Genomic DNA, 26146 nt, shown 5'->3' on the forward strand with positions numbered 1-26146 from the left:
TGTTATCATGCGACACTGATCACTGGCTTACAATGGTATGTAATATTTGGGGATACGAAAGAATGATTACGGCAATTCATTATTTAACTTTATTGAATATAATCGTGTATAACACAAAGTATAAGTACACTGTCATTATGTTACGGTCTAAACATAAGATATATTATTTCTACTAAACTCAAAATAGAAGCGCTGAAGAAGAGTCCCAACATGCCGCCAACTGTAACTGTTAAATAAACATATTATATATATAAATTGTTAAATAAGATAATAAAAAATATAATTACAGAAACGGCCTATGATAATAGTATTAGTATAGCATAATTTAATATTTAGTTACTGATTAATTTAATCTGTGTCATCTGACCGGTACGCTTACCAAAAGTTAACGGAGTTTAACTGGTTTTCATAGATTAATATTCGCACATTATTAACACAGCTTATTTAATGATAAACGGGCAACGCTCCGTATGTAGTATGACATAAACAAGTGTTAAGTAATATTATAAAATGTGATAGCTTTTTGCGCATGTTTACTGTCTTGTGATTGATCATTTACTGAACGTCGTTTTTGCATGCATAGGTTATATAAGCAATATATTTATGCATAATTTTATATGTACATTGAAAGAATATTCATACAAAATGTCCTGATAACGGATTCGGTTTTAGATGTATACGACAAATAACAATCCTTTTTCCGTCTAATGAGATCTAAGACTGCGCGAGTATTCATTTAAATAAAACTAATATTTCCGGACTTACTACGCGTCTTTTTTATCTATGCTTGGTTTAGCTCGACTCCGACAGTAGTTGAAAATATCTCTGTGTTTTAGTTGACCCAGGAAAGAAATAATTATTTTTATAACAAATTTACTAAATTAAAAATTGTTCACATATGTTTTACTTTTAAATATCATTGTCAACTTAAAACTTACTTTAAAAAAATTCAAACACATTTCGATGAAACGCTAATTGATTTGTTAAAGGTTAATTGAGATGCAATCACACTGATTAACTCGCAACCACAACTACAGGCTAACCTAAGTCCAAATATCCATTGACTAACGAGAAAGGAAAAGTATTGACGGTTTAAATAAAACTAAATTAATTTTACTACGCGTTTTTTTGTATATCACAATATAAATTTAATTATATTTTTTCATATTAAAATACCATAACTTGTCAAAAGTGGAAACCGAAAGTACTGAAAAAAAAACTCTTACAAAAAATTTTTTTTACTTAAGAAGTGGCCACTGAGGCAACCATATTATAGCAAATTTCTTGATCTTTCAGTGCCAATTCCTACTCGTTTGTATGATTTTTTTATTTAAATTTCAATTGATATATCAGCAACATTGCTTTAATAACTAAAACATAATCGCACGAAAATTAACATATAATATTGATACAAAAACATAGAAAGATAAATCAGTTGTTTTATAGAAGTCGTGACATAAGTTGATTTTTTACAAAATTCCCAAAGACTTCCTGAAGTAGAATATGATTTGTACAACTGAGTATTACCTTTGACACTACATCCACGCCCCAATAATGTACGGCATCTTAATCTTCATTGCAAACGTAAAAAATCTTTCAGTGTATTTAAAATATGATAATTTATTAATTATACATTTTTTAGTTTCTAAACTTACCAACCAAATCCAACTTAGTCCTCATCAACGTTCTTTTATATTTCAATGTTGGTAGTTCCGATATTTTAATATTCACCAAAGATGCCTTATTTTCTTCTCCACTATACGGTGTTCTGAAAATATTGACGGATATCACTTTCGAACATAGTTTTTTACTTCAATCTGTTCATCATCATCAGTTTAACAGAGCTAAGCAAAGACCTCCTCTCACATGAGAAAGATTAGAACAATAATCACCACGCATGCTCAAGGCGGACTGGCGACTTCAAACTTATAATTTGAAATTATAAGTCCAGGTTTCCTCACTACTTATAACATGACTTAGAATATCCATCATTAGCCAGGGTCTGCCTTCCTGCCCAAACTCCTCCACTTTGCACGGTCTTTAGCATCCGCGGTGGTAAGTCCATTGGCTCTCATATCCTGCTTCACGGTGTCCAGCCATCGCTTTCTTGAGCGTCCTTGGGGTCTTGCTCCAGGGACCGACATATCAAGGCAAAATTTTCCGACGTAATTCTCAGGCCGGCGTGCAACGTGGCCATACCATCTCAGGCGACTCTCTTGAAGCTTATCCGCTACGTCACGGACTCCAGGACTACCTCGAATAAATGTGTTACGTATACGGTCAGCCCCCGTTACGCCACACATCCACCTCAGCATCTTCATCTCCGTGACGTGAAGCTCCTGAGTGTGCCTGGACAACATGCCAACATTCGCTTCCATATAAGAGAACCGGTCGGATTATGCTCTTGTATATTATTCCCTTGAGCTTGGTAGGTATTCTGCGATCGCAGACCACACCTGTGACCTCACGCCATTTCGCCCAAGCAGCGCTGATCCGGGCTTGGACATCGTGATCGATGCCTCCGGACTCATGCAGAATAGATCCAAGGTACCTGAACTTTTCCGACTTAACGGCTGGTTCAGGACCTATATGGATAGTGCAAGAGTCCGGGCTTCCGCAAGCCATGTACTCGGTCTTCGTCACATTTAGTTTAAGACCACCGTTCTCAAGCGTACCCTTCCAGAGGTTCACTCTTCGCTCTAGCGTCAACCTGCTCTCATCAATGAGCGCTATGTCATCGGCATACATCATCAGCCATGGAGGCTGGTCCTGGATGTTAGCCGAGACAGTGTCCAGCACTACATTGAACAAGAAGGGGCTAAGAGCCGAGCCTTGGTGAACCCCTACTGAGATCGGAAAGGGTTTTGTATCGCCAACAGCAGTCCTAACCATTGAAACGGAATCGCGGTACATGTCTCTGATGATGTCAATATAGGCCTCAGGGATCCCTTTGAATCGCAATGCCCACCAGATACATTGACGAGGCACGCAGTCAAAGGCCTTCTGCAGATCTAGGAATGCGACATGCAGAGCTCTCCTTTTTTCCCTGTATGCCTCCATCAGAGTTCTGATGGCAAAGATGGCGTCCAAGGTGCCCGATCCTGGCTGAAATCCATATTGACATTCCGAGACAGTACACTCTCGGCGGAGCCTGAGGTCGATCATACGCTCATGTATCTAAATTACATGTATCTAAATTAATGTTTAATTATTTATTATAGAGATTTTCCCATAATAAGATCATAAACATGTCGATACTAACTTGGAAAAATTTATTATACTAATATGGCTCTCCTCACACGAGGGTAGACAGTCGTTTTGTTCATTATCATCCTTTACGCCGAACTTAGTCCTTTGTACTGAAACAAAATGTTCCTAAGGCTTCATTTGAAATCTCTAAAGTAATAAATATTAATGCACTAATTACCATTGTACGCCACCAAACAGTTAAGTCCCGTATAATTGCAATATAAGTCTTTATCTAAAAAAAAAAAACATAATCTCTAAATACGACAGAAAAAGTTTTTATTATAACATGAATCTTACGTATAGTTTCAATTTACACTATTATTTTTTTTTTAAAATATATATTTTTGCAGTGAAAAAAATATAATTGATTAAATATAGACGTGAAAAGTAGCTAAAACAGCAAAAAGTTACACTAATTTTTTTTATATGTTAGACGTTAGTGAAAAGTAAAAATGATATTATATATTAATTGAGGAAACAAATTTTTTTATATTAATTTATTTTAATGCTTAGTTATTATGTACTCACAAAATTTAGCTTGAATAGGATGGACACAGCCACATCGTTGGAACGTTTTATAAATACGACGAGCCAAGCTACACGATCCGTAAGAATACACCTGTGAAGATTTCAATTACTCTAATACTTATTCTAATACAAAGAATGCACTGAAATGTAATTATATTGATAATTACGATAATACTCTTAACGTAAAAGTACTAAGATACACCTAATAGATTTTTTTTATATCAGAAACTGGCAAAGGAATACTTTTAGTGAACAGAAACTGTAAAAGTAAGTTAATGTTTTATCTTAATAAAAATAAATCTTTTAAAACTTCAGCAATTTTATATGCTATTATAGAATAAATGTAACGGGAAATAGAGCTTCAAGTGTATTATCATTCAAAAAACAGTCAATAAAAAGTTCATGATCCAACAAAGACAGCTCTGAAAAACGTAACATTTTTATTCCATACTTCATAAATAATATTATATCTCAAACCGAACGAACAAATCGTTTATTGTTCCTAAAATATTATCATTTATTTCATACTAAAAACTAATATTTTTTTACCCTTATACATAATGTTTTTAAATTGTATATAATCCTCTAATCACGTGCATACAAAGAGTAACATAAGTAAATAATGACGTATGAACCATTTTTATATATATATATATATATATATATATTTATATATATATATAGAGAGAGAGAGAGAGAGAACGAAACTTCTCAGCATTCGATGGATTCACCGTGCGGAGTCGGGACCATCGCTTTGCAGGAAGAGGCGCTTCAACTGTGCCTGGGACTTGCGACCCAGGTGTAGGTTTCGGAGGCCCCTATGTAACGCTCGTTAAAAGCTCACCTCCACTGTCCAATCTCCAAGAGTACACAACTGAAGTCTTATACTATAATAAATCTTGCTTTAATCATTAAAATTATTCTAATTTGAACATATTTTCCAGCTTACGGGATAACTGTGCAGCGGTTCCTCTGGTATTTCGAAACCCCGTCGACAATTTCTAACTGTGATATCTTCTTCATCGAGACTTGATTCAATTTGTATTTGTTTCATGGAGAATAATATGTTGGCATATTTCACTAAATTTATTTTAACGTCGAACTTGAATTTCTGCGGCACGAAAGACGATAACTCCTCCCTGCTATGTATAATGACCTGATGGAAACATTTTTAGTGATAGAGCAAGAGGAGTATTCATATTTGGTTTGTTTGGTTGGTGGATTTTAATATCGCCTTCATCCGTGCAAAGACGTGCACAGTATATTCAGCCAGTGTCTTGGAGAAGGAGACACGATCCGGGATTGACTTAAGAATGTAATAAAATTTAACAGCTTCGAGCGAGATCACAAATTCATATTTGTAAATATTCGATTAAAAAATTTATATCACTCCAATAAAACTTCAGTTGGAAACTACTATTGTATTTGTTTAGGATTGTCAGTTTATATCATCACTAGGTACCAGCCCCTGCTTCGAACAGGCTCTTTAGAAAGAATATAAAATTGCCTATTTAATTTTGAGAATTATTAAACTTATATTATGATAACTTTCAAATGGTACGCCCGATTTAAATGATTTAAAAAGTAATTTACAAATACTGATGTGGGCTTGAAAACGAAGTAATTTATTTTGATAAGAGTACCGTTTTTATATAAATAGTTTTCCAAAACGCTTTAGGTATGCCAATTTTTAAAAGTTGTAAAATGGATATAGTATATCCTTAAGAGATATGCCATCGTGGACTTTTTTGTAGACCTATATAAAATACACAATTCCACCATACATTGTTTTGTTATATCTCAAAGGGTTTTGGCAGCGTTTTCGTTAAAATCTGACAGACGGCTCATTTTTTTCCGACATCTTCAACAAATATCGTTAATTTACACACAAATCAATACAAAACCTTAACAAATTATATATTAAAATCTTTGTCGAGAATCACGCTATCGAGTGGTGAAAACCGCTTGACAATCGGTGCAGTAGTTTTTCTGTGTATTACGAACAGATAGACAGACGCGTCGGGATACTTTATTTTATAATATGAATAGATATTGTGTAGGAGGTGTTCATTGTGTAAATCATAAAAGATTTATAATTTACAACCATAACTAAAAGAATTCTAGAAAAAAATTCCAGTTGTTTATTTTTTTATACGACATATAAAAAAATATATTTTTAAACATTCTTACGTTAAAACTAATGATGTTGCTATATATACCTGCGCATCGGACAATAGACGAAATGATAGCATTCCAGGTCCAGAAGTCTTATTAAGAACAAATAAACCCGTTTGACTGCACCTACATTCAAAAAAGGAACATTCAGTTATGTCTCCTTATCAGAGTGTTGATAAAGCTGACTATCATAACAATATAGATAAGAAAGAGCTCACCAGTACTGATCCAAAAACACAACAACATACCCGTGAAGTGTGGTAATAAAGGTATTAATAATTTTATAAACGACAGAAACAGTGTTTTTGCAAGTGTTTAAGAGTTCAATGAATAAGGATTATAAGAGTTTTAGTTACAAGAAATTTATATTACTTGTTTTGTAAAGCGTTCAAAGAGAAACATGGCCCAGACGTCGAATCGACAACGCAAAATTCGTCACAACACCGAAAGCGAATTCCATTGAACTGGCAATCATCCAACATTTCGCTGCAGCTCTTATGGACCTAAAAGAATTTCTAAGTAAGTAATTTGCTCTCCAAATAAGTTGAATGAAAATTGATTATTTCATAATTAACTATCACCGATTAACTTCATTCCGCCATTTTATGAAAATGGCGATAGAAATATAAAAAGATGCCTAAAACATAACGACCAGATGGACTTTGAAATTAATCGTTTGCCAAAACAAAAAAAAAACAAATATCTTTATGGTAACTTACTCGTTCTATAACGTTCCTCCACGGTACTCCACAGGGGACAACACCCCCACAATCCACACAAACCGATCTACTACAGCTTCCGTGACCAAATGTCAAGTCAGCAATGTATCGACTATAGTCGTAGTTGAGGTTTGAAAATACCGCTACATAAAAATAAATTAAAACATTAATATAAAAAACAATTAATTTCTACGAAACTCGTATCTTAATCCGGAGCTGAACTCACGTATACACGGTTTACTTAATTAATTGAATATCTCCCTCGAGAGATTAAGATGAAATAGCTTAAGGCACGTAATGTTTCAAAAAAAAGTAACTTAAGATTAATATTCAGAAGTAAGCCTTGGAAGAAAACACAAAAAATACATGAATTATTTAAATTATATATTAAAACAACAATCTCACGAAATTCCTTAGTCAATATCCTCTTTACTCTCTTATAAGAGTAGGTCTCACACACAGTTACTGCCGGAAATTCAGTTTGCCAGTGCAAGTAATCTGTGTCAGCAATGAATCTCACTGAGGCACTGCGGTCTACCATCGTCAAAAGTAGTTGGTAAAGACAACCACATAACAAAAGAAGGATGAAAAACCAAACGCATCTAAAATCATTAACCTTCTGTTATACCTATATGCTATCTACAAACCACGTATGTGTATTTGTATTTGTATAGAATGAATTTTACGTAAGCTTGTGAATATTTGGCCCCCTCATGTAAATACTGCCTAAACTCTAAAGTCTTAACTATGCCCATTCATGATTCGAACATGGACACTATTAAACTTAGTACAATTTTACAAAAAAAAAAAAATAAGTTTTACCCAAAAAGGTTCTAATTAATAAATTACAGCTATTAAAAACTTTTTTCTACCTGGCCACCTTATTACATCTCTTATCAAAGACATACTTCAATCCGTGGACTCCACTATTTCGTCCAACATTAAATAAACTTACTGATACATTTTTTAAAAAGTATTTTATTATAAATACAACTTTTTTCAGAAGCATTTTTGTATTCAACACCATATTGTGACTGAAGCAATTGAAATAAACTAAGTGCTTTTCAAATGAAGTTTAAAAAACCCATGACGTTATTACACATCTGTATTCACGAATGTAAATACGTTACCACTTACTCTAATACATTTAATGGCTTTTTAAATTATGGGTATTACTTTCCAATTACTTATATACTCTTTTATAATAAACAAAATATTAATATATATGTATATATTATGAATAATTAAATAACAACTACAGTGTGTTAAATAGTGAAATGGAAAATTCTCGAAACTTTTTAAAGAAGATAAGACCTTGTTATTCCTTATTCTGAACACACTTTTATTTGTTTTTTTTTCTCTAATTTATAAAACAATGTTTTACGAAAAAAAATCGGTATTGTAATTTTATGTCCACGTAAAGAAATGTATACTTTGTCACTTATGTAAATAATTTTCTCATAAAATTATATTGAAATAATACACGAACTTAAAGGCATTTAAAATTATATTTATGAATAAAATTAATTACAGTCTTTGTTATCCCAATTTGTCAATAATTCTCCTGAACCAGTTCTTCGCGGTAGTGGTTGTTATTTCTTGAGGGTCAGCGAACGCTGGTGCCGGTGTTGTTGCTTTTGACGACCGGTCTATTCTGAACCCTTTACGCAAATCTAGTAATAAATCTGGTTGGGGATGTGTCCGCTCGTAGTCTGTTGCTATAAGAATATAAATATAAAAATATACATATATAATTTAAGTAAGAAAAAAATATATGGTTTTGTAGGCGTTTTTAACGCGAGATAATTAAACTTCTAAATATATACTACATAATGTGATCTTCCAGTTTATACATTAAAAATTTCTTTTCAAACACAATCTGTACAACATTCGGATTCAATCAAATTAATTACGAAAGCCATCGATTATAATTAACTCTTACTTTAACAACAACAACATCGTCTAAATAGACTTATCTTTAAAATTTCACGAAAAACCCTTTGAATGTTTAGTCTTTATACTTACGGCAATAAGGTTCTTTTTCGGTGGTGAGTACGAAATAAGCCCCTTTATAGACTCGTTTTTGATCAGCTCGGATGCCCATCTCAGAACACGGGGCGGCTCTATCACAAGCAGCTGATATGCTTGCGTTGACCCTATAGTTGCCACATGAACCTTTCATTATATTTTTCATTTCATATTGGGATTTTATCACATAATTAACAATGGCACAACTAAAAATAAATATCTTTAACTTTAGTTTGTAAAATTATGATAAAAATATAAATTATTTTTAAATAATCATTTGTTTAGTTTTAGTAAACTTAATGTTTTATATAGTTTAAGGTAACAAGCATTTTGTTTACCCTTCGTATGTTAAATTCCAGTTATGTGCTATGAAGCTGCAGTTATTGTTAATCAGAGATTCTGTAAAGAGAAGATACGCTCGCCCATGGCTGCATATAGCCTGCTGTAATCCTGTACAGTAATGGAAAAAAAGCAATTTAAACTCAGTAATAAAATAATGGCTTACTTGTGATACGCTAATATATATATATATAAATTATTTAATTAATTCTTTTTTTTTTTAACACTGAACTTCTTAGTAAAAAAAAATATTAAAACTAAAAATAAAATGAATTTTTCTTACTGGCAACTGAACCAGGGAAGAGTGTGGACCAAATAGTTCTGGTCTCGTTCTTACAACCGGGTTGTTTCATTCCGCCGTTGGGATAGAAATCTGCATGACCTATAATGTTTTTTTCATTTAGGATTACTTATCTTACTCATCGAATGCTATAATAAGTCTTCTGAGGAAAATTTATTAACTAACTTGCCATGAATTTGCTCTTATCAATTAAGAGAGAGCAAAATAATTGGTTAATAGTATAGAAAGAAAAATCAATGGAAAGATTTAAAAAAATATTTAGGAAAATCTCATAAATGTAGATTCTAACACTAAATAGACGCAATGGCAAAGGCAAAAACTTAAAGAAATGTCTAAAAAGCTGTTTATTTCTTAATATCATATATAAAATAGTCCTATCGATTCGATGTACGATATACATAATTTAGAACTTGCACATCGTTTTGCTCACCAATAGGATCTGGGAGTCCAAATCCAATCCTTTTCAATAGTCTACCGTTAGTGTGTATGACGTCTACAAAGTCTGCGTCAGTTTCATCCAAGCGCTCCACACGACTCGATGTTCTGAAACATGGCTGCGCTGGGTCTAGACCTAGAATTAATATAAGGCTTAGGACACATATAGAACATTAGAGAGATTCATTTTTAGGAGTATGTAGTATTTATAAACGAGGTTCTCTTTGTAATTCCTCACATTACCTGCGTTATGAATTATATTATATATCACGAAGTTTCTTAGCAAAAAAGAGAAGAATAAGTCAGCCCTCTTTGATGAAATATTAAAATTTCATATAGTTAAGGAATCAGAGTCTGGCATTCCAAAAAAATGTTTACCTGTTATTCTACCAACCCTCCCAATATGATAAGACACGTAGGACACGATGTGAGCGCCGAGACTGTGACCTATGAAATGGAAATCCTTAACATTAGCACCAGTCGCCGTCATTAGCTGTTTCATGAACCTGGGGAAGTGGAAAATTATTGTTCTTTACTAAATATATTAACTCTACTGATATTAGAAATTATTCCGATATAGATTGTATAAAAATACATCGTTATATATTAATAATTTCAACCAAAAAAAAATTCTATGTATGGCAATATAAAGATACATTTTTTTTTTTACACTAACGGAACCTATTAAAAATATTCAACCCTCACCCAACAACATCAGATCCTACTCTCCTGGTATTGGCCACTGCTCTCCAATACTTCCAAGTGTTGCCACCTTTACTCCAATCCACAGCTATCACGTTCACATCCCTCTGTCATGATTCCAACGAAAAATAGCAATTATAGATTCAAAAGGATTCTTTATCAATAAAGTTTAAGTTTAAGTTCTTTATCAATAAAGTCGAAATAATAAGTTTACTTTAACGTAAAGTTTGCTACTGTTATCTAGTAAATACAAATGTATATTTTATTACGTGCAACATTTTAAAAGATATCTTTATAAAAAAGTAACTTATCTATAAATTTAAAAATTTTATAAAATTTGCTATGTACTAAAGAATAAGAAAAATAAAAAAATATATATTAAAGAAAATATCCTTTCCATTTATTTAGGGTAAAGTTCGTTTATAGGTATTGTATTAAACAAGTGATTGAGAGTTGGAAAACGTATTGTCGTAATTTTAAACCAAGGTAGCACTAAATCTGGTCATAAATCTTCTGTTTTCAGCCTTTCAGTTTCATTTTATTATTTAATAAAAAGGATTTAAACCCTATCCAATTTATATGTATAAATATGTATATGTATAAATATATGTATAAATATATATATGTATAAATACTCTCGTTGCTTCGCACTGACTAAACATTTTAAACATACATAATTTTACGTATAAAAAATATCAACAATTAAAATATTGCAAAGAAATTAATACCCATTCTAAAAACGCTCGCGTCATGTCCAAAACCCAGGACGCGTTGCTGTGACTCATGAAGCCATGGACAATCAATACGGTCCTTCTGTCCGGCCTAAAATCCACCCACTCCAGACCAAACTGTGTTCCTGGATAAACCTGGAATGAAATAACAATAATAAATCTACTTAAATTCCAACAGCATTTCATTCAAATTAGACATACCTGTACTCTATCCGGTTTTTGACGAGATGAAAAATAAAAATGAGTATTGACGTCATTTGAAGAGTCCGGCCTCATGTTGAAAAAACCAACGAGGCTGCCCAAGCCGAAACAGTCCACTGTTTCTGGTACGGGGAGGATTGTGGTCGTATCCTATAATTTCAAAATTAGTAATATTTTTTTAATAAGGACAACAATAAAATCATTTGTATATGTTGGATGATAATTTAGAACCTAAACCGTAATCTTATGAGACATCAAAATAAAAAAAAAATCTATATTAGTTTGTTAATTTTTTGGTGTTCCGCATTGATATTGTCTGATTATAATTTTTAATATTAAATAACAAATGTCAACAGTGTGGTTAGTTTTTCCAGTTTATTTACGTCTGAACTTAATGTTTAGGCAATTACGTGTTAAAAGTCTCACCTCGAAACTAGCGTAATCGACATCATGATTCGGGGAAATTTCTGTTGCAGTATTATTTTTGCACCATTTGAGGAACTCTTCTAGGTCTTCCGGACTTATGTGGTTTTCAACTAAAATAATATATATTTATAAAGTAATAAGTATACCGTATTAACTTAAGATCCAAACAACTTGATATTGCTAACTTACTTAATAACTAAATTTTATCAAATGCCTTAATTACATACAAAGAAAGTTAGAAAACTTTTTGCAACAAAATCTAGCGAAGAACTCAAGCCAGTCAGCCACTAAAAAACAATGTCGGAGAAAAATAATTGCAGTCATAAATATCTATCGTCTGTCACCAGTCACGTTACAATTTGTATTAACGCGATGTATCAAGGACTAAACCAATAACAAATATTTGATTGTAACACTGCCCTCGATTTATTATCAGGGTTAGTGATGCCAAGGTCTGCTCGTATATATACCATCAAGAGATGACGTTTATAATCACCAAAAGTACTAGTTCAACGAATATTATTTAATATCCAAACATTCATATCATATCCATTCAAATAAGTAACCATAAAAACGTCAGTAATAACGGCCGTTCTTTAATTAAATGTCAAAGACTTCATATAGTTTAAATGAAGCCATAGATTAAAAAACCCGCACATTTTCTCTGCCACATGTATAACATGGTAAAATTATGCATTTTCCCCGACCTGACCCACATTCAGCGTGTCAGTGGGACAGGTAACCAAGGCAACCCATCAATGAGCTGATTAAAGTCACTCCTCAAAAACACGCGATGCATTGTGTTCAAAATAGCATAATTGTTGCGCCAGATATAGTGTAAATTGAATTAAAATGATTCAAAGGTTGATAAAGGTCATATTTTATTAATTTTTTTATACGACCACAAGCAAAAATTAGGTTTATCCTATAAAAACGTTAGCATGTAACTAAAAATATAATGTAAGTGTTTAAAAGTTCTTCTAAGCTAGATAACTTTCAATTCGTTCAATTCATCTTTGTCACTGGGTAAGTTGAAAAACTAACTAGCCGTAGGATACTAACTTAAACTAATCTTTATTTTTAATGAGTCTTATTTAATTTTATGTCAAGAAAAGCACATACTTAGAATTCCTTCGAGAAATAATTAGGTAAGAAGAAAGTTAAAGACAAAATTAAATCCAATCACTGGAATGACTAAGGAGGCTAGTGACACATTATAATTCCTTTCTTGACTCTGTTTAATATTGTTTCGATATTTAAACTTTTCTTAAAACCTTCATTAAACAGTGATTATTTAATTATTATCTACATACATTCTTAAAACAAGCCAGTGTTACAATATAATCTGTTTTAAAAAAAAATGTTAATTATAATATATTTAGTATAAATTAATGGACCATTATGTAATTGATCGCTATTAGTCAGAGTTGTTACTCTTAAATCATTAAAGTATTGATTGTCATTTAATTTATTTATATGTACCTGTATTTAAAAGTGTGACTTATTATATCCGTAAAAAATGCGTAATATATTGGCGGGAATTTAAAATATATTTTATCACTACTGTAACTTATAATTGTAATTATAAAAAACGAAATTCTTTTTAATGGCCTCGTAAGTGACGTTAACTAAATAGTTACAAAAAATATATATTATTTTGATTATAAAAATATTGACAAAAACTTTTTATCTTTTATATATTTCCAATATATTTGCAAGATTTACAAAACAATCGGTAAATTCAAGCACCAATGGATTGTTTTTCGTTGAATACTTAACATGAATCGAAGTTAGAATTTCCAACACTTTTAATAATTAAAACTCAACAGTCTACAAAAGAATAAACGATATTTTAGACACAAATTGAATAAGATTGATCAATACTTACGTTCATCAGTCGTCATCCAATGTGTTAGAACACCGGAATTAAAGAAACACGTCCAAATTAAAAACAAACTTTTAAAAAAATTCATTCTAAAAAAAATATATACACTTTCAAATTAAAATTTGATTTTAAACCGCAGATCGTCTTATGCTGCCATCGTCCAATAACACCAATAAAACAATGGCAGTATTACAGTTTTAATTAATACCATAAATACTTTGTGATCGGATTTAACAATCGACGATCGCTAAACTGTTAACAGGAAACAGGACCTCTGGCTCCGCAAGATAAATTAATGTTTATCGAGCGGTCACCTATATATTATAGTTACTTATTTTTTATATAATTAACGTCACATGAATCATTATTTGCCGGCCCATTCCTTGAGTCATAATATCATTTGCAGTAAACAGAGGTATTTCCTTCTACGTTATTCAATGATTCTAATAAAAACTTTCACTTATATTATTATTTTTTAATTACTGGGTCCAGTTTATTTTACGAAATAATCTAAATGCAGATGCTCCAACAAAAATTGTATTTTCATGTTGACAATACTTTTCGAAATAAAAACACATCAATTGAACATTTAATTTTTGTGCCAACAATTGTAAGTATCTTCATAATATTTTTACATGATATTTTTGAATTCTTAAATCACATCAATTACAAATTATGTAATAATAACGTTTTACAGGAACGTAAAAACCTATGTAGTATAATTTAAATGTAATTTGCATAGGGAATGTCCACTTGTTTACCGGACAAGTTGTTTGTTTTTTGTTGAAACTAACTTGCAATAAAATATACAATTATAACGATAAAATTTCCCGCTAGACGAATTGTAGCTTCCAAAATTTAGAAATACTGGCTGGAGTTTCTAAATCCAAGAAGGTAAAAAAAAGGATTAAAAAAAGAAAATTTTTATTATAATTCCATTGATTTAACTCATACAGACGGCGTACCTAAAGCTAGTTTACATTTTTGTCAATATTAATTGCAAATAAAAAAACTATTTAAATTTAATATTATTAGTTGTTTGGATAAATCGTTTTTTTTTTTGCCTACTTACATGTTATATGTAAAGGAAAAATTGGTGAAACTTTTCCCGTAATTTTCTAAAACCAATTGGTTATATTATATTTGATAAAACTGTTCAGTGTTGCCACATTATACAATATTTATAAGAAAATCAAGTTGTTCAATTTTTTTGTTATGGCAATAAAAAAAAGTACTATTTATAACGTCTCCTATTATTTTTTTAAATTGTAGTATTACTGCATAAGTATAACCCATACATATTCATAGGTAAATTTGAAGTGTCTGTATGTAATTCCAAATTAACTGTATTTACTAAACGAATATTTTAATGTTTAAGATTTTTGTATCTCGGCCTCTGTCTTTTTATTCCGACTAACCTCGGAAGGGTTTAATCATAACGGACTTTCATTAGCAAGTAGGTAATGACATAAGTAGCAACTAAACTTACTTTTTAACCGATTTTAAAAAAGATTAAGTTCTCATTTCCGTCATTTGTTTGTTTACTCTGGAAGAAAAGATTTTCAAAATTATCGCTGTCATAGAAAGAACATTCTGAAGTAGTTCCTTTGTTACCAACTTAGGATCTGATGATGGGGTCGTCGGTACATCATTAAAGACTTCATAGACATGATGACCCTATCTCAAAAGACGTTTAATATTATTAACTACGTGGACCGCTTTAGAAGCGACTAATTTTATTTTTTTTTAGGCATGTTTTTCAAAATAATCAACCATATTGTAAAAAAGATGACAGTTAGGAAAACATTTGAATACTTTCATTTATATCATTATAATTTTTCGTATCAAAGGAAAGTATATAATGTGTACATAATAAATAAATAACGTAACGATGGTTACGATGACTCCATCATTGCAAGATTTAAGATAGCATCTGATAGCAGTAGTTCTTACGTGTACCTACTCTATACTCTGAACCTATAAGCATAGTACTAACAAGGACTCTACGAATAATTCGGAATTATATTACGTATAATTTGGAAGTCGGTTTTGTATATATATTAGAAGAGGGTTACCAGTTTAAAAAAATAACCAACCAATTATTAAGGATATAGGTAAATTATCTATATTAAAAAAAATATATAGTCCATTTGTAAAGTTACAATAACCTCTTTTAACTTAATTTATATGTCCGTATACCAAAATAATTTTTTTTCAATGTTTATCTGCCTGTCTATACGTTTGTTTGGTCTCTCTAATCTTATACTACTGGACTGATTTTGACGGGACATTCAGAGTCAGATAACTGATATATTAAAGCTTGATATAAACTACTTTTAAGATATTTATTTTTATTATTAATAATAATAATAATAATAATAATAAAATATACCTATTTCGTACGGCAGTAACCGAAGTCATAGGTTATACTGTACTCATACCAAAATATTTTTTTTACAAATTTTGTCTGCCTGTCTGTATGTTCCGGCTAATCCTTGATATGGCTACACTGATTTTCATGGGAATTTTATTGGTAGATAGTTGATGTAATAAGAAGTAACTTTGGCTACTTTTTATTCCAATCCCCAAATTAAGCGTTATCCCGCATGCGGCGCTTAACATTTTTTCATTGCTTTTTATTTTTTTTACGCAGACGGTGTCGCGGGTAACAGTTAGTACCGTATGGCTTGTAAAAGTCACCAAGTAACTCCGCAACTGTATTTTTAATTTAATTAAATACTTTTCATAACATGTAGCAGAGTTCGTAAATAACAGTTAAGATTGAATGTCATTGTTATGATACTATTTTTGTACAACTAATTAATCTTATTTTTATACTTAATTTTTCTTTTTATCGCTATATGTATTTTTGGAGTTGATGTAAAAAATATATATTTTGATTTAAATTAAAACATCTATATCTTCTATATTTGTCATTTTAAACATAGCGAGACTTCACAGTTGTAAATGCAAATTCAAAACTTAATTTACAGAAAGGAATGCTTGTAAATATTTCAAATAATCGCACGAAGACACATTTTTTATGTTACATTGATACATTTAGACACTCACACTTTGATGTATATACTCACGCACACTCACACTACGATGTATATACTCACACAGTATATACATTGAGTGTTGATGTGTGATCAAGAGTGTCCCTCTCAGTTAGTTAGTTTCCTTATAGATTTCGCCAATGTGATGTGTAGATATTATACTGAACTACTATTATATTATATTATATGTAAAGAGGGATTTGTAAGAAACTAAGTAAAGAGTTTTTCTATAATAAGTGTCCGCGTGTCAAATGTATATTTAAATTATCAAACAGAAACAGGTTTAAAAAAAAAAATAAGAACGACGGATGGTAGATTAAATCAGAAAACCACCGATATACAGAACGTTTTTTGATGCTCAAAGTGCTCAAATAGCTCAAAGTGCTTAAACTTTTAGGTTAATCAATACAATAAAGCATAATAAAAAATAACTAAACGATAGTTATACAAAAATAACGATTAAACTACATCTATCTGCGCTTATCGACCATCGATATTACCACAACAACTGTCTTGCATATGTATGAAATCTATTAAGTATTAACCATATTATACTAGACTAATTTGATTTTTGTTTATAGCTATCTGGTAAATGTCAGTGAAAATGTCATAAAGCACCACTAAGTACTAACCAGTAACCACTAACCAATAACCATTCATATCTAATATTTTTTTTTGTTATGGCTTCATTCACACTGGAACTACAGAATATTTTGCCAAAACTAACGCTTTTATTTCTTAAACGAATTTTAATATCATTTTAAAATTAAAATAATTTTTAATTAATTTAAATACTTGATTATAGATAATTCTTTTTGTTTATTAGAAAATATTCAAAATATTAAATAACTAAAGTTATTTTAAATTTAATGATGGGTAATTAAAATAGTATAACATTTCTAGAAACTGAAAAGAAATGAGGTTATTAATTAGTATTTACAATTTACAAGTTTATTTACAAATTGGTGTATTTTGCAAGTGTGTAAAAGTTCATAATTACATGTTAAGTTCGATTAAAGTTGCCATAAATAAAATTACATTTAAATTATAGAGTAGCAACATTATTTGCTACCAGTGTACTTTTCCGCTATTGGCTCTCACAATAAACCGTTCAAAATTCATTACAACTGCCTTCAAAGTTCAAACGATTTGCCGTTTGAAATCTCTTTTGTGAATTTGTCAACAATCATCAATATCTTTGCTTATAATTGTTATCGTTTTATTTGATTTTACTCTATTTTTAAGTTAATTTATAATGACTTCGATCAAAGAAGACGAAAAGAAAGAAATTCCTGAAATTATTCACGATCCTCAAACAAACAGCACATATCAGAGATTAAGATTCTTTGGAAAGGTAAGTTAATAAGTTCTGATACTACAATATTATAACAAAATATTTCCAATAGTCAAAACTTTCAATCGAACTTCAACATGTTTAATCTTGTTACATAAATAGCGCTTTGAAAGCATCATATGTTATTATTAGCATAAATTAAGGTTAGCATCAGGCAATGGTTTTGCATTTGTAACCGTTACACTGTTCATTAAATTCCAATTTCTCTTAATGAAACTAATATCCTTATATTATCAGGCAGTGTCTAATATATGCCTTCTATTATTTAAAGGAATAACGATTATTAATTTCCAAAAGTTTCAGTACACTTCGAAAATAAATTTTTAATTTGTTCTAAATTCTATTTACGATTCGTTGCATATGTTCTAGGGTGGATTCGCAAAATGTTACGAAATACAAGATATAGCTACGAACCAAATCTATGCTGGAAAGATTGTTTCAAAGAAACTTATGGTCAAATCCAGTCAGAAGGAGAAAATGTCACAAGAGATCTCAATCCATCGGTCGTTGCAGCACAAACATGTTGTTGGCTTCCACAGCTTCTTTGAAGACTCTCTTAATATTTACATTGTACTTGAGCTGTGTAAGAGACGGGTTGGTATTGTCACAGAATAGTAATGACTTACATAATTATTCAATAAGTTTCTTATATAGGTAACTTTAAACTTACTTACAAACTCAAATAAATCTTAGTTGAATATATTTCAACTAAGTTACTTTTTTAATATACAACTATTTTAATGTTCCTATATTTCACAACCAAATTAAAATGTCAATAAATGTAAATCAAGGCTTTGCATGTTGTTAGCTTTAGACAACAATTTTGAAAGCATCAAATTAATTTTCGTATAGTCCATGATGGAGTTACATAAGAGAAGAAAAGCCATCACCGAGCCAGAGACAAGGTTCTACATGCATCAGATATTACTGGGAGTGCAGTATCTGCATAGCCGAAGAATTATTCATAGGGATCTCAAGCTTGGTAACCTATTTCTTGACGATGACCTTCACGTCAAGATCGGGGACTTTGGTCTTGCTGCTAAGATTGAATATGAAGGTATTAAAAAGTTTTAACCTAACTCCGAATCCCACTTAGATTTGTCTATCGATTAAATTTTTAACCAGAACATAATTTTTTTCTAACATTAACGTTGCTAATCCTACTCACTTAAAGCTTTTATACATGCATTAAAAATAAATTGTACAAAATGAGTGAATTTTTCTCTTATAATTATCTTATAGTTTCAACTTTTATAATGGCAAGTTGATTAAGGTCATGATTTATAAAAATACATATCATTTAAGGGGAAAGAAAGCGCACGTTATGTGGCACACCAAACTACATAGCACCGGAAATATTGACTCGAGACGGTCATTCCTTTGAAGTGGACATTTGGAGCTTGGGCTGCATCATGTACACCCTGATGGTCGGAAGACCACCATTTGAAACGTCAACTCTAAGAGACACATACAAAAGAATCAAGCAGTGTGAATATAGGTATTGCATTATACATACATACATACATATATATATATAGGCTTCAAGTCTAAATCTTAGACCCGATCTTAGTTAACATCACCCTATTCCCGTATTCTCTATACAAATTGATTACACAATATTTTATTCACACATAAATACTGTAGTTTGTATTATATTTATGTATATTTCTACTTAGAGAGGGGATTTCCCTAGCTCTGCAGGCATTCTCTGGGCCCTGGCAAGAGATTGGCACACGTTATGCTCAGGCTGTAGTCAACAATAACACGATCAATCAACGCTACAGGTTATATAAAGATGTGGTGACGGAGAATTAAGTGCATTGTGATGTTTAATATATGCATTGTGCCAATGTTGTATACAGCTTCAATATACACAGCTCGTGTACAGCTTCAATACGTGCAGCTCGTAACTAACAGCTTTAAATTTCCTTTGTGTTAACATAAGCTATTTACGATGTTTTATATATGTTCAGTTACTAATATATCATCTTTGTATATATTAATTCAATTGTTATAAATTTTTTACGACACTCAAGAATCGAGGGATTACAGAGTTAAGGAATAATATTTATGTCTGATTTGTTTTGACGCTTCTGTTAATTGTATTTTAATATTAAAGCAATGTCGAGATGATACGTGAAAATATAGAATGATCAATTGTACTGAGTAAGTGTACAAGCAGAATTTGAAGCTACAACCTCTTTTATATCTGGTTCCAGTTACTTGAAAATTATTAATTTTAAACGAGACAAATATTTGCATATATATATATATGTAAATATTTGTCTATACAACCGACTCCACTTCCAGGATTCCGTCGTCGCTCCGTAAGCCAGCCATCTCTATGATAGGCTTGCAGTTACAAGCTAAGCCGTCCCAACGTCCGTCTGTGGACAAGCTGCTGCAACACGAGTTCTTCTCGTCCGGTATCATGCCGGCAGCTCTGCCACTGTCCTGTCTAACCACCGCCCCGAGAACCGATCAGCTAGAAGGCGTTACATTGCACAGGCGACCTCTCAACGAGGTCAATACAAATGGTAACTGGAGATCCGTTAAACAATACATACTAGGGCAAATATATCAGGATTTGATAGAGTATAGATAATAATTAAATAAATATTAGCGAATTAAAACGACTGTACTAAAAAAAATCATAAACAATTGATTCTTAACGAACATTCAAAACTAACTTCGCAAAAAGTTTTCAAGTTTCGAGTCTACTCAATTCTGAATACACTCAATACTCAGTTCGGAATGAAATTAATGTTAACAAATAAAAACATTCGATTTATTTTGTTAACTATTGCGTCACGGCAGTTGTTGAAGAGATTCTTCATTCTCAACTATCACTCTTTATAAAATACTCTGAACTATGACTGAACCGTCGACTTAAAAACTGCGATTTAGCTTAATATAGAACCTCGCCTCTTTTGAATAAACACATATAGATAATATACGATATCAGCAGATCAGATCATGGCGGTCGACTCGCCGGTGAAGCGGGGCCCAGGATTGGAACCGCGAGCCGTCGACCCGACCTCACACAGGCTCAATCTGATACTACTACGCGATCAGCTCGCTACTTTACTGGGCGGCAAGGTAACTGTCTAAATATAACGAATCATCCAATCCACCGCCTGCATTGGTGGTGAAATGACGACCTTAAGTATATATATACTTGTATATATATATAAATATACATGTATATATATATATATATATATATATATATATACAAGTATAAGACTGATTTTTGATGATATCAATATTTACATGACCCTATTTGCTAACTCATATGTATGAAAATGACTCTCCTGTAATATTTTAAAGTATTTTACGATTCTATTACATACCCGAAGAACGTGAAACAGCGGAGTTCATTCTGGCGTTTTTGACGCGACCCCCAACACTATTAGCTGCCATTTTAGAAACAATGAATTTACGAGTATGATAGTATTCAGTATGTTCATGTACGTAAATTTCATTAGCTCAAAATCTCTTCTTCCAACTATTTTGGACACTATGGTAATGATTTGAGGCTTCATTCCCAAATACCATGCACATTAGCACCGTATATTAAGGAAATAATATTCATATAATCTTTATATATTTCCCAGCTGAAATGCCGTCGGGATAGTCTGAACGACGACATGTGTGACCCGTCGTCTCAGCCGCTGGTTTGGGTGGGCAAGTGGGTGGACTACAGCGACAAGTACGGCTTCGGTTACCAACTCTGCGATGAGAGCGTCGGGGTCATGTTCAATGACACTACCAAACTCATCATGCTCGCCAACGGAGTGTAAGCACCGGAAACGAATTTGTACAATCATCAAAAATTATGACAACTAAGATTTTCGCATGCACTCATTTAAGTGAAACTGAGTTTTCTGTATTCTTATTAAGGCGAGTTGAAAATCTTTTATCGCGTCTGTCCGTTATCATGGTTTCGATAAAATAATCGAAACTTCGCTATTATTTATACATAAAATAATAAAAAAACTAATAGTAACAGAAATACTTAGTCACATTTAAACTGACACGGGTCATCATTCACACTATGTCGATACTATTTGTGACGTTGTTAAATAAGTCTCAACGTTGCTGAACTTACAATCAGTAAGATTCATCCAGACTGACCTCCGTGTAATTTCTGAACGTGAATTACATTATTGTCTCATCCAATTCATTCGTGGATGTTTAAACTATTAGTAGTGATGTTACTATTTGTTTTTGCAGGAATGTCCATTACATTAACCGGCAGGGCCAAGAACAGTACATGACGATGCGCGAGTACCCGCAAGAGTTGGACAAGAAGATGAAACTGCTCACATATTTCAGGAGATACATGACTGAACATCTCATGAAAGCTGGTTAGCATCGGGGACGAGATTTTCATATAAAAAACCGTTATTTTGTTTACCCCGATATATTGTATACGTATATTCACTTATATGTCCAGCTTTATCTTCCACAAAAATAGAATTTTTTCTTTTAGTTACAACCTTAAATGATTAAAAAAATTACATATTTTTGAACACATTATATAGACTCGAGATTGCTTTGTGTGAATGAAAAAGTTAAAAGATTTATTTAATTTTGCACCAGCCTTACAACTTGAGTGTGCTGAAGAAGCACCCCTTTGATATTCTCTATTGGTTTCGCACAATTATTCCTTGGTCAATAATATATTTGTTTTTATTTAGGGGCGTCTGTGCCAGTTCGAGAAAGTGACGGTCTGTCACGATTGCCGCATCTAGACCGATGGTTTAGGACTACATTGGCAGTCATCATGTACCTTACGAACGGAACACTACAGGTAGAAATTATATTTCTCTTACAATATGTAAAATATTTGGTTAGGTAGAGAGGGGAGTTTGGACGGTGGGCCCTTTAAAACTACACCTGGGTCGCAAGTCCCAGGCACTGTCGAAGCTCCTCTCCCTGCAACGCGATGGACCCGGCACAGCACGGTGAATCCATGGAACGCCGAGAAGTTTTCGTCTCATTTATCACTTTATAAAATGCTCTTAATAATCTTTCACAGATAAATTTCCAAGATCACACCAAGATAATACTCTGTCCTCTGATGCAAGCCGTCACATACATAGACGTCGAGAAGAACTTCAGAACATTCCGTTTTAGCACAATCGAGAAGCACGGCTGTGATAAAAAGTTGTACGCTAACCTGACATATGCACTGGAAAAAATTAAAAGTGTATTAGCAAATAAACTGTGCTAGTCCCAAATATTAAAATCTTTGACTATGGACGTAGTATTTGTTTAAAATATAATGAATTGATTCTCCGCACAACGCAACATGTAAAAGCCGATGTGCTTTCTGTGCACTTTTATGTATTAAATTTGTTTTTCTTATTTTCATATATATTCGCGTCCCCTCGCCGTGCCCGCACGTTGGGGACGTCTAGATTAATTTTTTCCCATCAATCCGTTTGGATGTCTCATAGTCTAGTAATATTTATTTCGCTAAAGCGCGCGGATCATGCGGCATTGGCAGCAATCAATTTCGATGCACGCACACTAAATTATGATTTATCGACATTTAAGGAATTGAATTGTTACATTTCCTCATTATTATTTACCGATACTATTTTAGGATACATTGTATTAACATTCATATAATGCGCCTCTGTATGTTGTTCGTTGGATAAGTTGAAATTTTTAGTTTGGATACGTATTTCGGACCTTTGTAGGAGTAAATAGTGCACCATGACTGAGCGGCCGGGTGCTAGCTGTTACTATTATTTGGATCTTTTTATTTAGTTTTAGAACTATTTTTTTTTAACATAATGTGCTTCACCAGCATCTTTGCTTGTCAGATTTAAAAAGAAAAAGTTATGTATTCATAAATTTTCTACTCGCTCTATAGATATTTCTAATATATTCATATTGTTTGGTTGCTTGAAGATTGTATTACTTGCGGAATGTATTTTTCTGATAGAAACATGACCAGTATTAATATAAAGTGGATGCTCTTGAAGCACTTGAAATTTGTAACTTAACATTAATTGGGGGTATGTCACCTCTTGTAACAACATTTGACAATAAAGTTATTAGTAACAAAAATGTATGAATTAATTATCACGTCTTTATTTAGTTAACCTGAAAGTAATATTACCACAGATATTAAAAATCTTTTTTGGCTGTTTAGGCACAGTCATAAGTCACACATTCCAGCTTCATTGAACATTGTAAAAAATATTGAAATAAAACAGGCTAGGAACTCATATAAACACCATTCCTTATTATAAAATTATAAATAGGCTAGTTTAATTTCACTAAATTACAATTCTGTATGGATTGCTTGTTGTTGATGTGGTAGCATGTCACTCGGATGAACGAAAAGGCCTTCCTGGGCCTGCCAGTCGGTATAAGCGCCATACTGGGAGCTGACACCGACTATCTCACCCTGACCACTGATGGGTCTACCAAACGTCCGGCCGGAACCAGCCAGGTACCTGGAATAATCGGTGATATTGTAGATACGACTACGACAACTTCTATGCTTTAAAACAAAATATATGGTTGAATTGTCATCATCTCCTGTCTAAACTCATTTAAGAATAAATAGCAGCAACTTGTTTATCATGACAAAAAAATTAACAATGGAGTTAGATTTTAAGAGATTTTAAGCAGTTTTTTGCCACATGAGGACTTTTTAATAGTAGAAAAAATATGTAAAGTTAAGGGATTCATTTTCAAACTATTATATTAGGTAAATAATTATGCAATTATTTAACATCTGTTTCTATTGCAGTCTTTATTTTCACATTTAACTTCACCGGTGATGTATGTGTAATGAGATCTGAGACTTTTGTGAGTATTTATTTAAATGAAACTAATATTATATTGTTATTAGTATTCCACTACTAAAGGATTAGTTTCATCTAGACAAAGCCGCAGGGCTAATAGCGATATACATAAATAAAATGGTCAATGTACTTTCACTGAATACTCACGCAGAGGTATCAACATGTCTAAACTTGACCGGAGTGTCCCTTCTCCAATAATCATTATTACAAACAACCATCCAATTGTCTCCGCTATCTCCTTCGCCGTCTTCATCACCATAGCAAGATACCTCCTGATTGCCTGACAGAGGTGATGAGAAGTAATGCGAGTGCAAGTTCTTCTTAGTACCAACATGCTGAAGTCTTATTTTAGTGTTGCATTTTATTGGAGCTCTACAAAATATTTATTTATGAACTGAAAGGTTGATCTCGAGGACAAAGAAGAATATGATGATTGTTATAATTAAAAATAACTTAATTTTTTTTTTTAATAATACTAATTATAACAAATTTTTATTTTTTACCCTCGTTTGCATGTTTCACCCATAGCTGCTCGAACTGACCAATGACTGTTATGGTCATCGGAAACGTCCACCGCAGTAACAGACTGTTGCCCCGAACCAGACCCATACTTTACATCATGTGAATGGAGCCGCAGTTTCAAGTCTGTGTTAATTAACTTTAAAATTGTACCGCAAGTAACAAATTCAGCTCTTGATCCTGTAAATATTACAAAATAAAACACACTCACTTGCGAAATTTAGTTTAGTCAATATTTTTTGATATCCACCCCGAATAATACTATAGGGCCACGTAATTGTTATGATGATATGGTGATAAAACAAATGCTTCTATTAAGTGATAAATCTTTACAAATATATTGACCAAGAAAAACGAGTACCTTCACATACACGAGTAACCCATAAGTTTAGTATGCATAATACAGTAAATACATGAAAATAGCCGCTGAAAAACTTGGTGAGAGCCATTTTCTTCGGATGGAAATTCAATGTGTACTGAATGTTGTCAAGTGTCACCGGTCACCATTATCCCATAATTTAGACTTTTCTTATCAGTTCTGAAATAAACTTTTTTTAATGCAAATAGTTAACAGTAGGAAAATATAAAAAAGTTAGTTAGTAATAGAAAAATACAGAAATCCGTAACACCAAAAATTATGAAAATTAATATTGATTGACTTTTAT

General features: G+C 32.1%; 4 protein-coding genes across 7 annotated transcripts; 1 reads left to right on the forward strand and 3 right to left on the reverse strand.

Annotated features, from left to right (window-relative positions):
• Positions 1 to 66: 66 nt before the first annotated feature.
• LOC116770170 (uncharacterized) lies at positions 67 to 6892 on the reverse strand. The gene is made up of 9 exons (XM_061526741.1): positions 6672 to 6892; positions 6325 to 6455; positions 5997 to 6078; positions 4727 to 4933; positions 3778 to 3868; positions 3428 to 3481; positions 3263 to 3359; positions 1656 to 1768; positions 67 to 226 (listed from the first exon to the last, which is right to left on the reverse strand). The coding sequence occupies exons 2-9, from the start codon at positions 6432 to 6434 to the stop codon at positions 141 to 143; spliced, it is 840 nt and encodes a 279-aa protein (XP_061382725.1). The 5' UTR covers positions 6435 to 6455; positions 6672 to 6892; the 3' UTR covers positions 67 to 140.
• LOC116770345 (serine/threonine-protein kinase polo) lies at positions 6189 to 24216 on the forward strand. Of its 4 annotated transcripts, XM_032662061.2 has the most exons (13): positions 6189 to 6221; positions 6338 to 6471; positions 18024 to 18132; positions 18502 to 18726; positions 18985 to 19189; positions 19438 to 19630; positions 19809 to 19916; positions 20443 to 20669; positions 21098 to 21231; positions 21750 to 21931; positions 22369 to 22502; positions 22836 to 22948; positions 23177 to 24216. In XM_032662061.2, exons 3-13 carry the CDS (start codon positions 18034 to 18036, stop codon positions 23369 to 23371), a joined length of 1815 nt encoding a protein of 604 aa, XP_032517952.2. In that variant the 5' UTR covers positions 6189 to 6221; positions 6338 to 6471; positions 18024 to 18033; the 3' UTR covers positions 23372 to 24216. The 4 variants fall into 4 exon arrangements, with proteins under 4 accessions (XP_032517952.2, XP_061382722.1, XP_061382721.1 ...); XM_061526738.1 differs by lacking the exons at positions 6189 to 6221; positions 6338 to 6471 and having other exon boundaries at positions 17795 to 18132; positions 21101 to 21231; XM_061526737.1 differs by lacking the exons at positions 6189 to 6221; positions 6338 to 6471 and having other exon boundaries at positions 17799 to 18132.
• LOC116770599 (pancreatic triacylglycerol lipase-like) lies at positions 8161 to 14009 on the reverse strand. The gene is made up of 11 exons (XM_032662176.2): positions 13723 to 14009; positions 11835 to 11944; positions 11409 to 11558; positions 11205 to 11342; positions 10480 to 10583; positions 10153 to 10280; positions 9770 to 9910; positions 9322 to 9420; positions 9038 to 9149; positions 8697 to 8827; positions 8161 to 8389 (listed from the first exon to the last, which is right to left on the reverse strand). The coding sequence occupies exons 1-11, from the start codon at positions 13805 to 13807 to the stop codon at positions 8211 to 8213; spliced, it is 1377 nt and encodes a 458-aa protein (XP_032518067.2). The 5' UTR covers positions 13808 to 14009; the 3' UTR covers positions 8161 to 8210.
• Positions 24217 to 24371: 155 nt separating the features above from the next.
• Positions 24372 to 26002, reverse strand: LOC116770684 (stromal cell-derived factor 2). The gene is made up of 4 exons (XM_032662301.2): positions 25843 to 26002; positions 25466 to 25661; positions 25110 to 25334; positions 24372 to 24608 (listed from the first exon to the last, which is right to left on the reverse strand). Exons 1-4 carry the CDS (start codon positions 25928 to 25930, stop codon positions 24434 to 24436), a joined length of 684 nt encoding a protein of 227 aa, XP_032518192.2. The 5' UTR covers positions 25931 to 26002; the 3' UTR covers positions 24372 to 24433.
• Positions 26003 to 26146: the final 144 nt, after the last annotated feature.

This window comes from Danaus plexippus (genome assembly GCF_018135715.1).
Source record: "Danaus plexippus chromosome 3 unlocalized genomic scaffold, MEX_DaPlex mxdp_25, whole genome shotgun sequence".
NCBI classification, from domain to species: domain Eukaryota; kingdom Metazoa; phylum Arthropoda; class Insecta; order Lepidoptera; family Nymphalidae; genus Danaus; species Danaus plexippus.

What these genes read in the sequence shown, in the direction of transcription:
- LOC116770170 (XM_061526741.1), bottom strand. Translation starts at nt 6,434, where the DNA reads ATGTTGGATGATTGCCAGTTCAATGGAATTCGCTTTCGGTGTTGTGAC. An exon ending in TTGAACGCTTTACAAAACAA is followed by an intron (nt 6,079 to 6,324) that starts GTAATATAAATT and finishes TTTTGAATGTAG; the next exon opens with GTGCAGTCAAACGGGTTTAT. An exon ending in AACCGCTGCACAGTTATCCC is followed by an intron (nt 3,869 to 4,726) that starts GTAAGCTGGAAA and finishes AAATCTTCACAG; the next exon opens with GTGTATTCTTACGGATCGTG.
- LOC116770599 (XM_032662176.2), bottom strand. Translation starts at nt 13,807, where the DNA reads ATGAATTTTTTTAAAAGTTTGTTTTTAATTTGGACGTGTTTCTTTAAT. An exon ending in CGCGAGCGTTTTTAGAATGG is followed by an intron (nt 10,584 to 11,204) that starts GTATTAATTTCT and finishes GAATCATGACAG; the next exon opens with AGGGATGTGAACGTGATAGC. An exon ending in CGAAAAAGAACCTTATTGCC is followed by an intron (nt 8,390 to 8,696) that starts GTAAGTATAAAG and finishes ATATTCTTATAG; the next exon opens with CAACAGACTACGAGCGGACA.
- LOC116770345 (XM_032662061.2), top strand. Translation starts at nt 18,034, where the DNA reads ATGACTTCGATCAAAGAAGACGAAAAGAAAGAAATTCCTGAAATTATT. An exon ending in ACGATCAATCAACGCTACAG is followed by an intron (nt 19,917 to 20,442) that starts GTTATATAAAGA and finishes CTCCACTTCCAG; the next exon opens with GATTCCGTCGTCGCTCCGTA. An exon ending in TGAACATCTCATGAAAGCTG is followed by an intron (nt 22,503 to 22,835) that starts GTTAGCATCGGG and finishes GTTTTTATTTAG; the next exon opens with GGGCGTCTGTGCCAGTTCGA.
- LOC116770684 (XM_032662301.2), bottom strand. Translation starts at nt 25,930, where the DNA reads ATGGCTCTCACCAAGTTTTTCAGCGGCTATTTTCATGTATTTACTGTA. An exon ending in GGTTACTCGTGTATGTGAAG is followed by an intron (nt 25,662 to 25,842) that starts GTACTCGTTTTT and finishes TAATATTTACAG; the next exon opens with GATCAAGAGCTGAATTTGTT. An exon ending in GGTGAAACATGCAAACGAGG is followed by an intron (nt 25,335 to 25,465) that starts GTAAAAAATAAA and finishes AATATTTTGTAG; the next exon opens with AGCTCCAATAAAATGCAACA.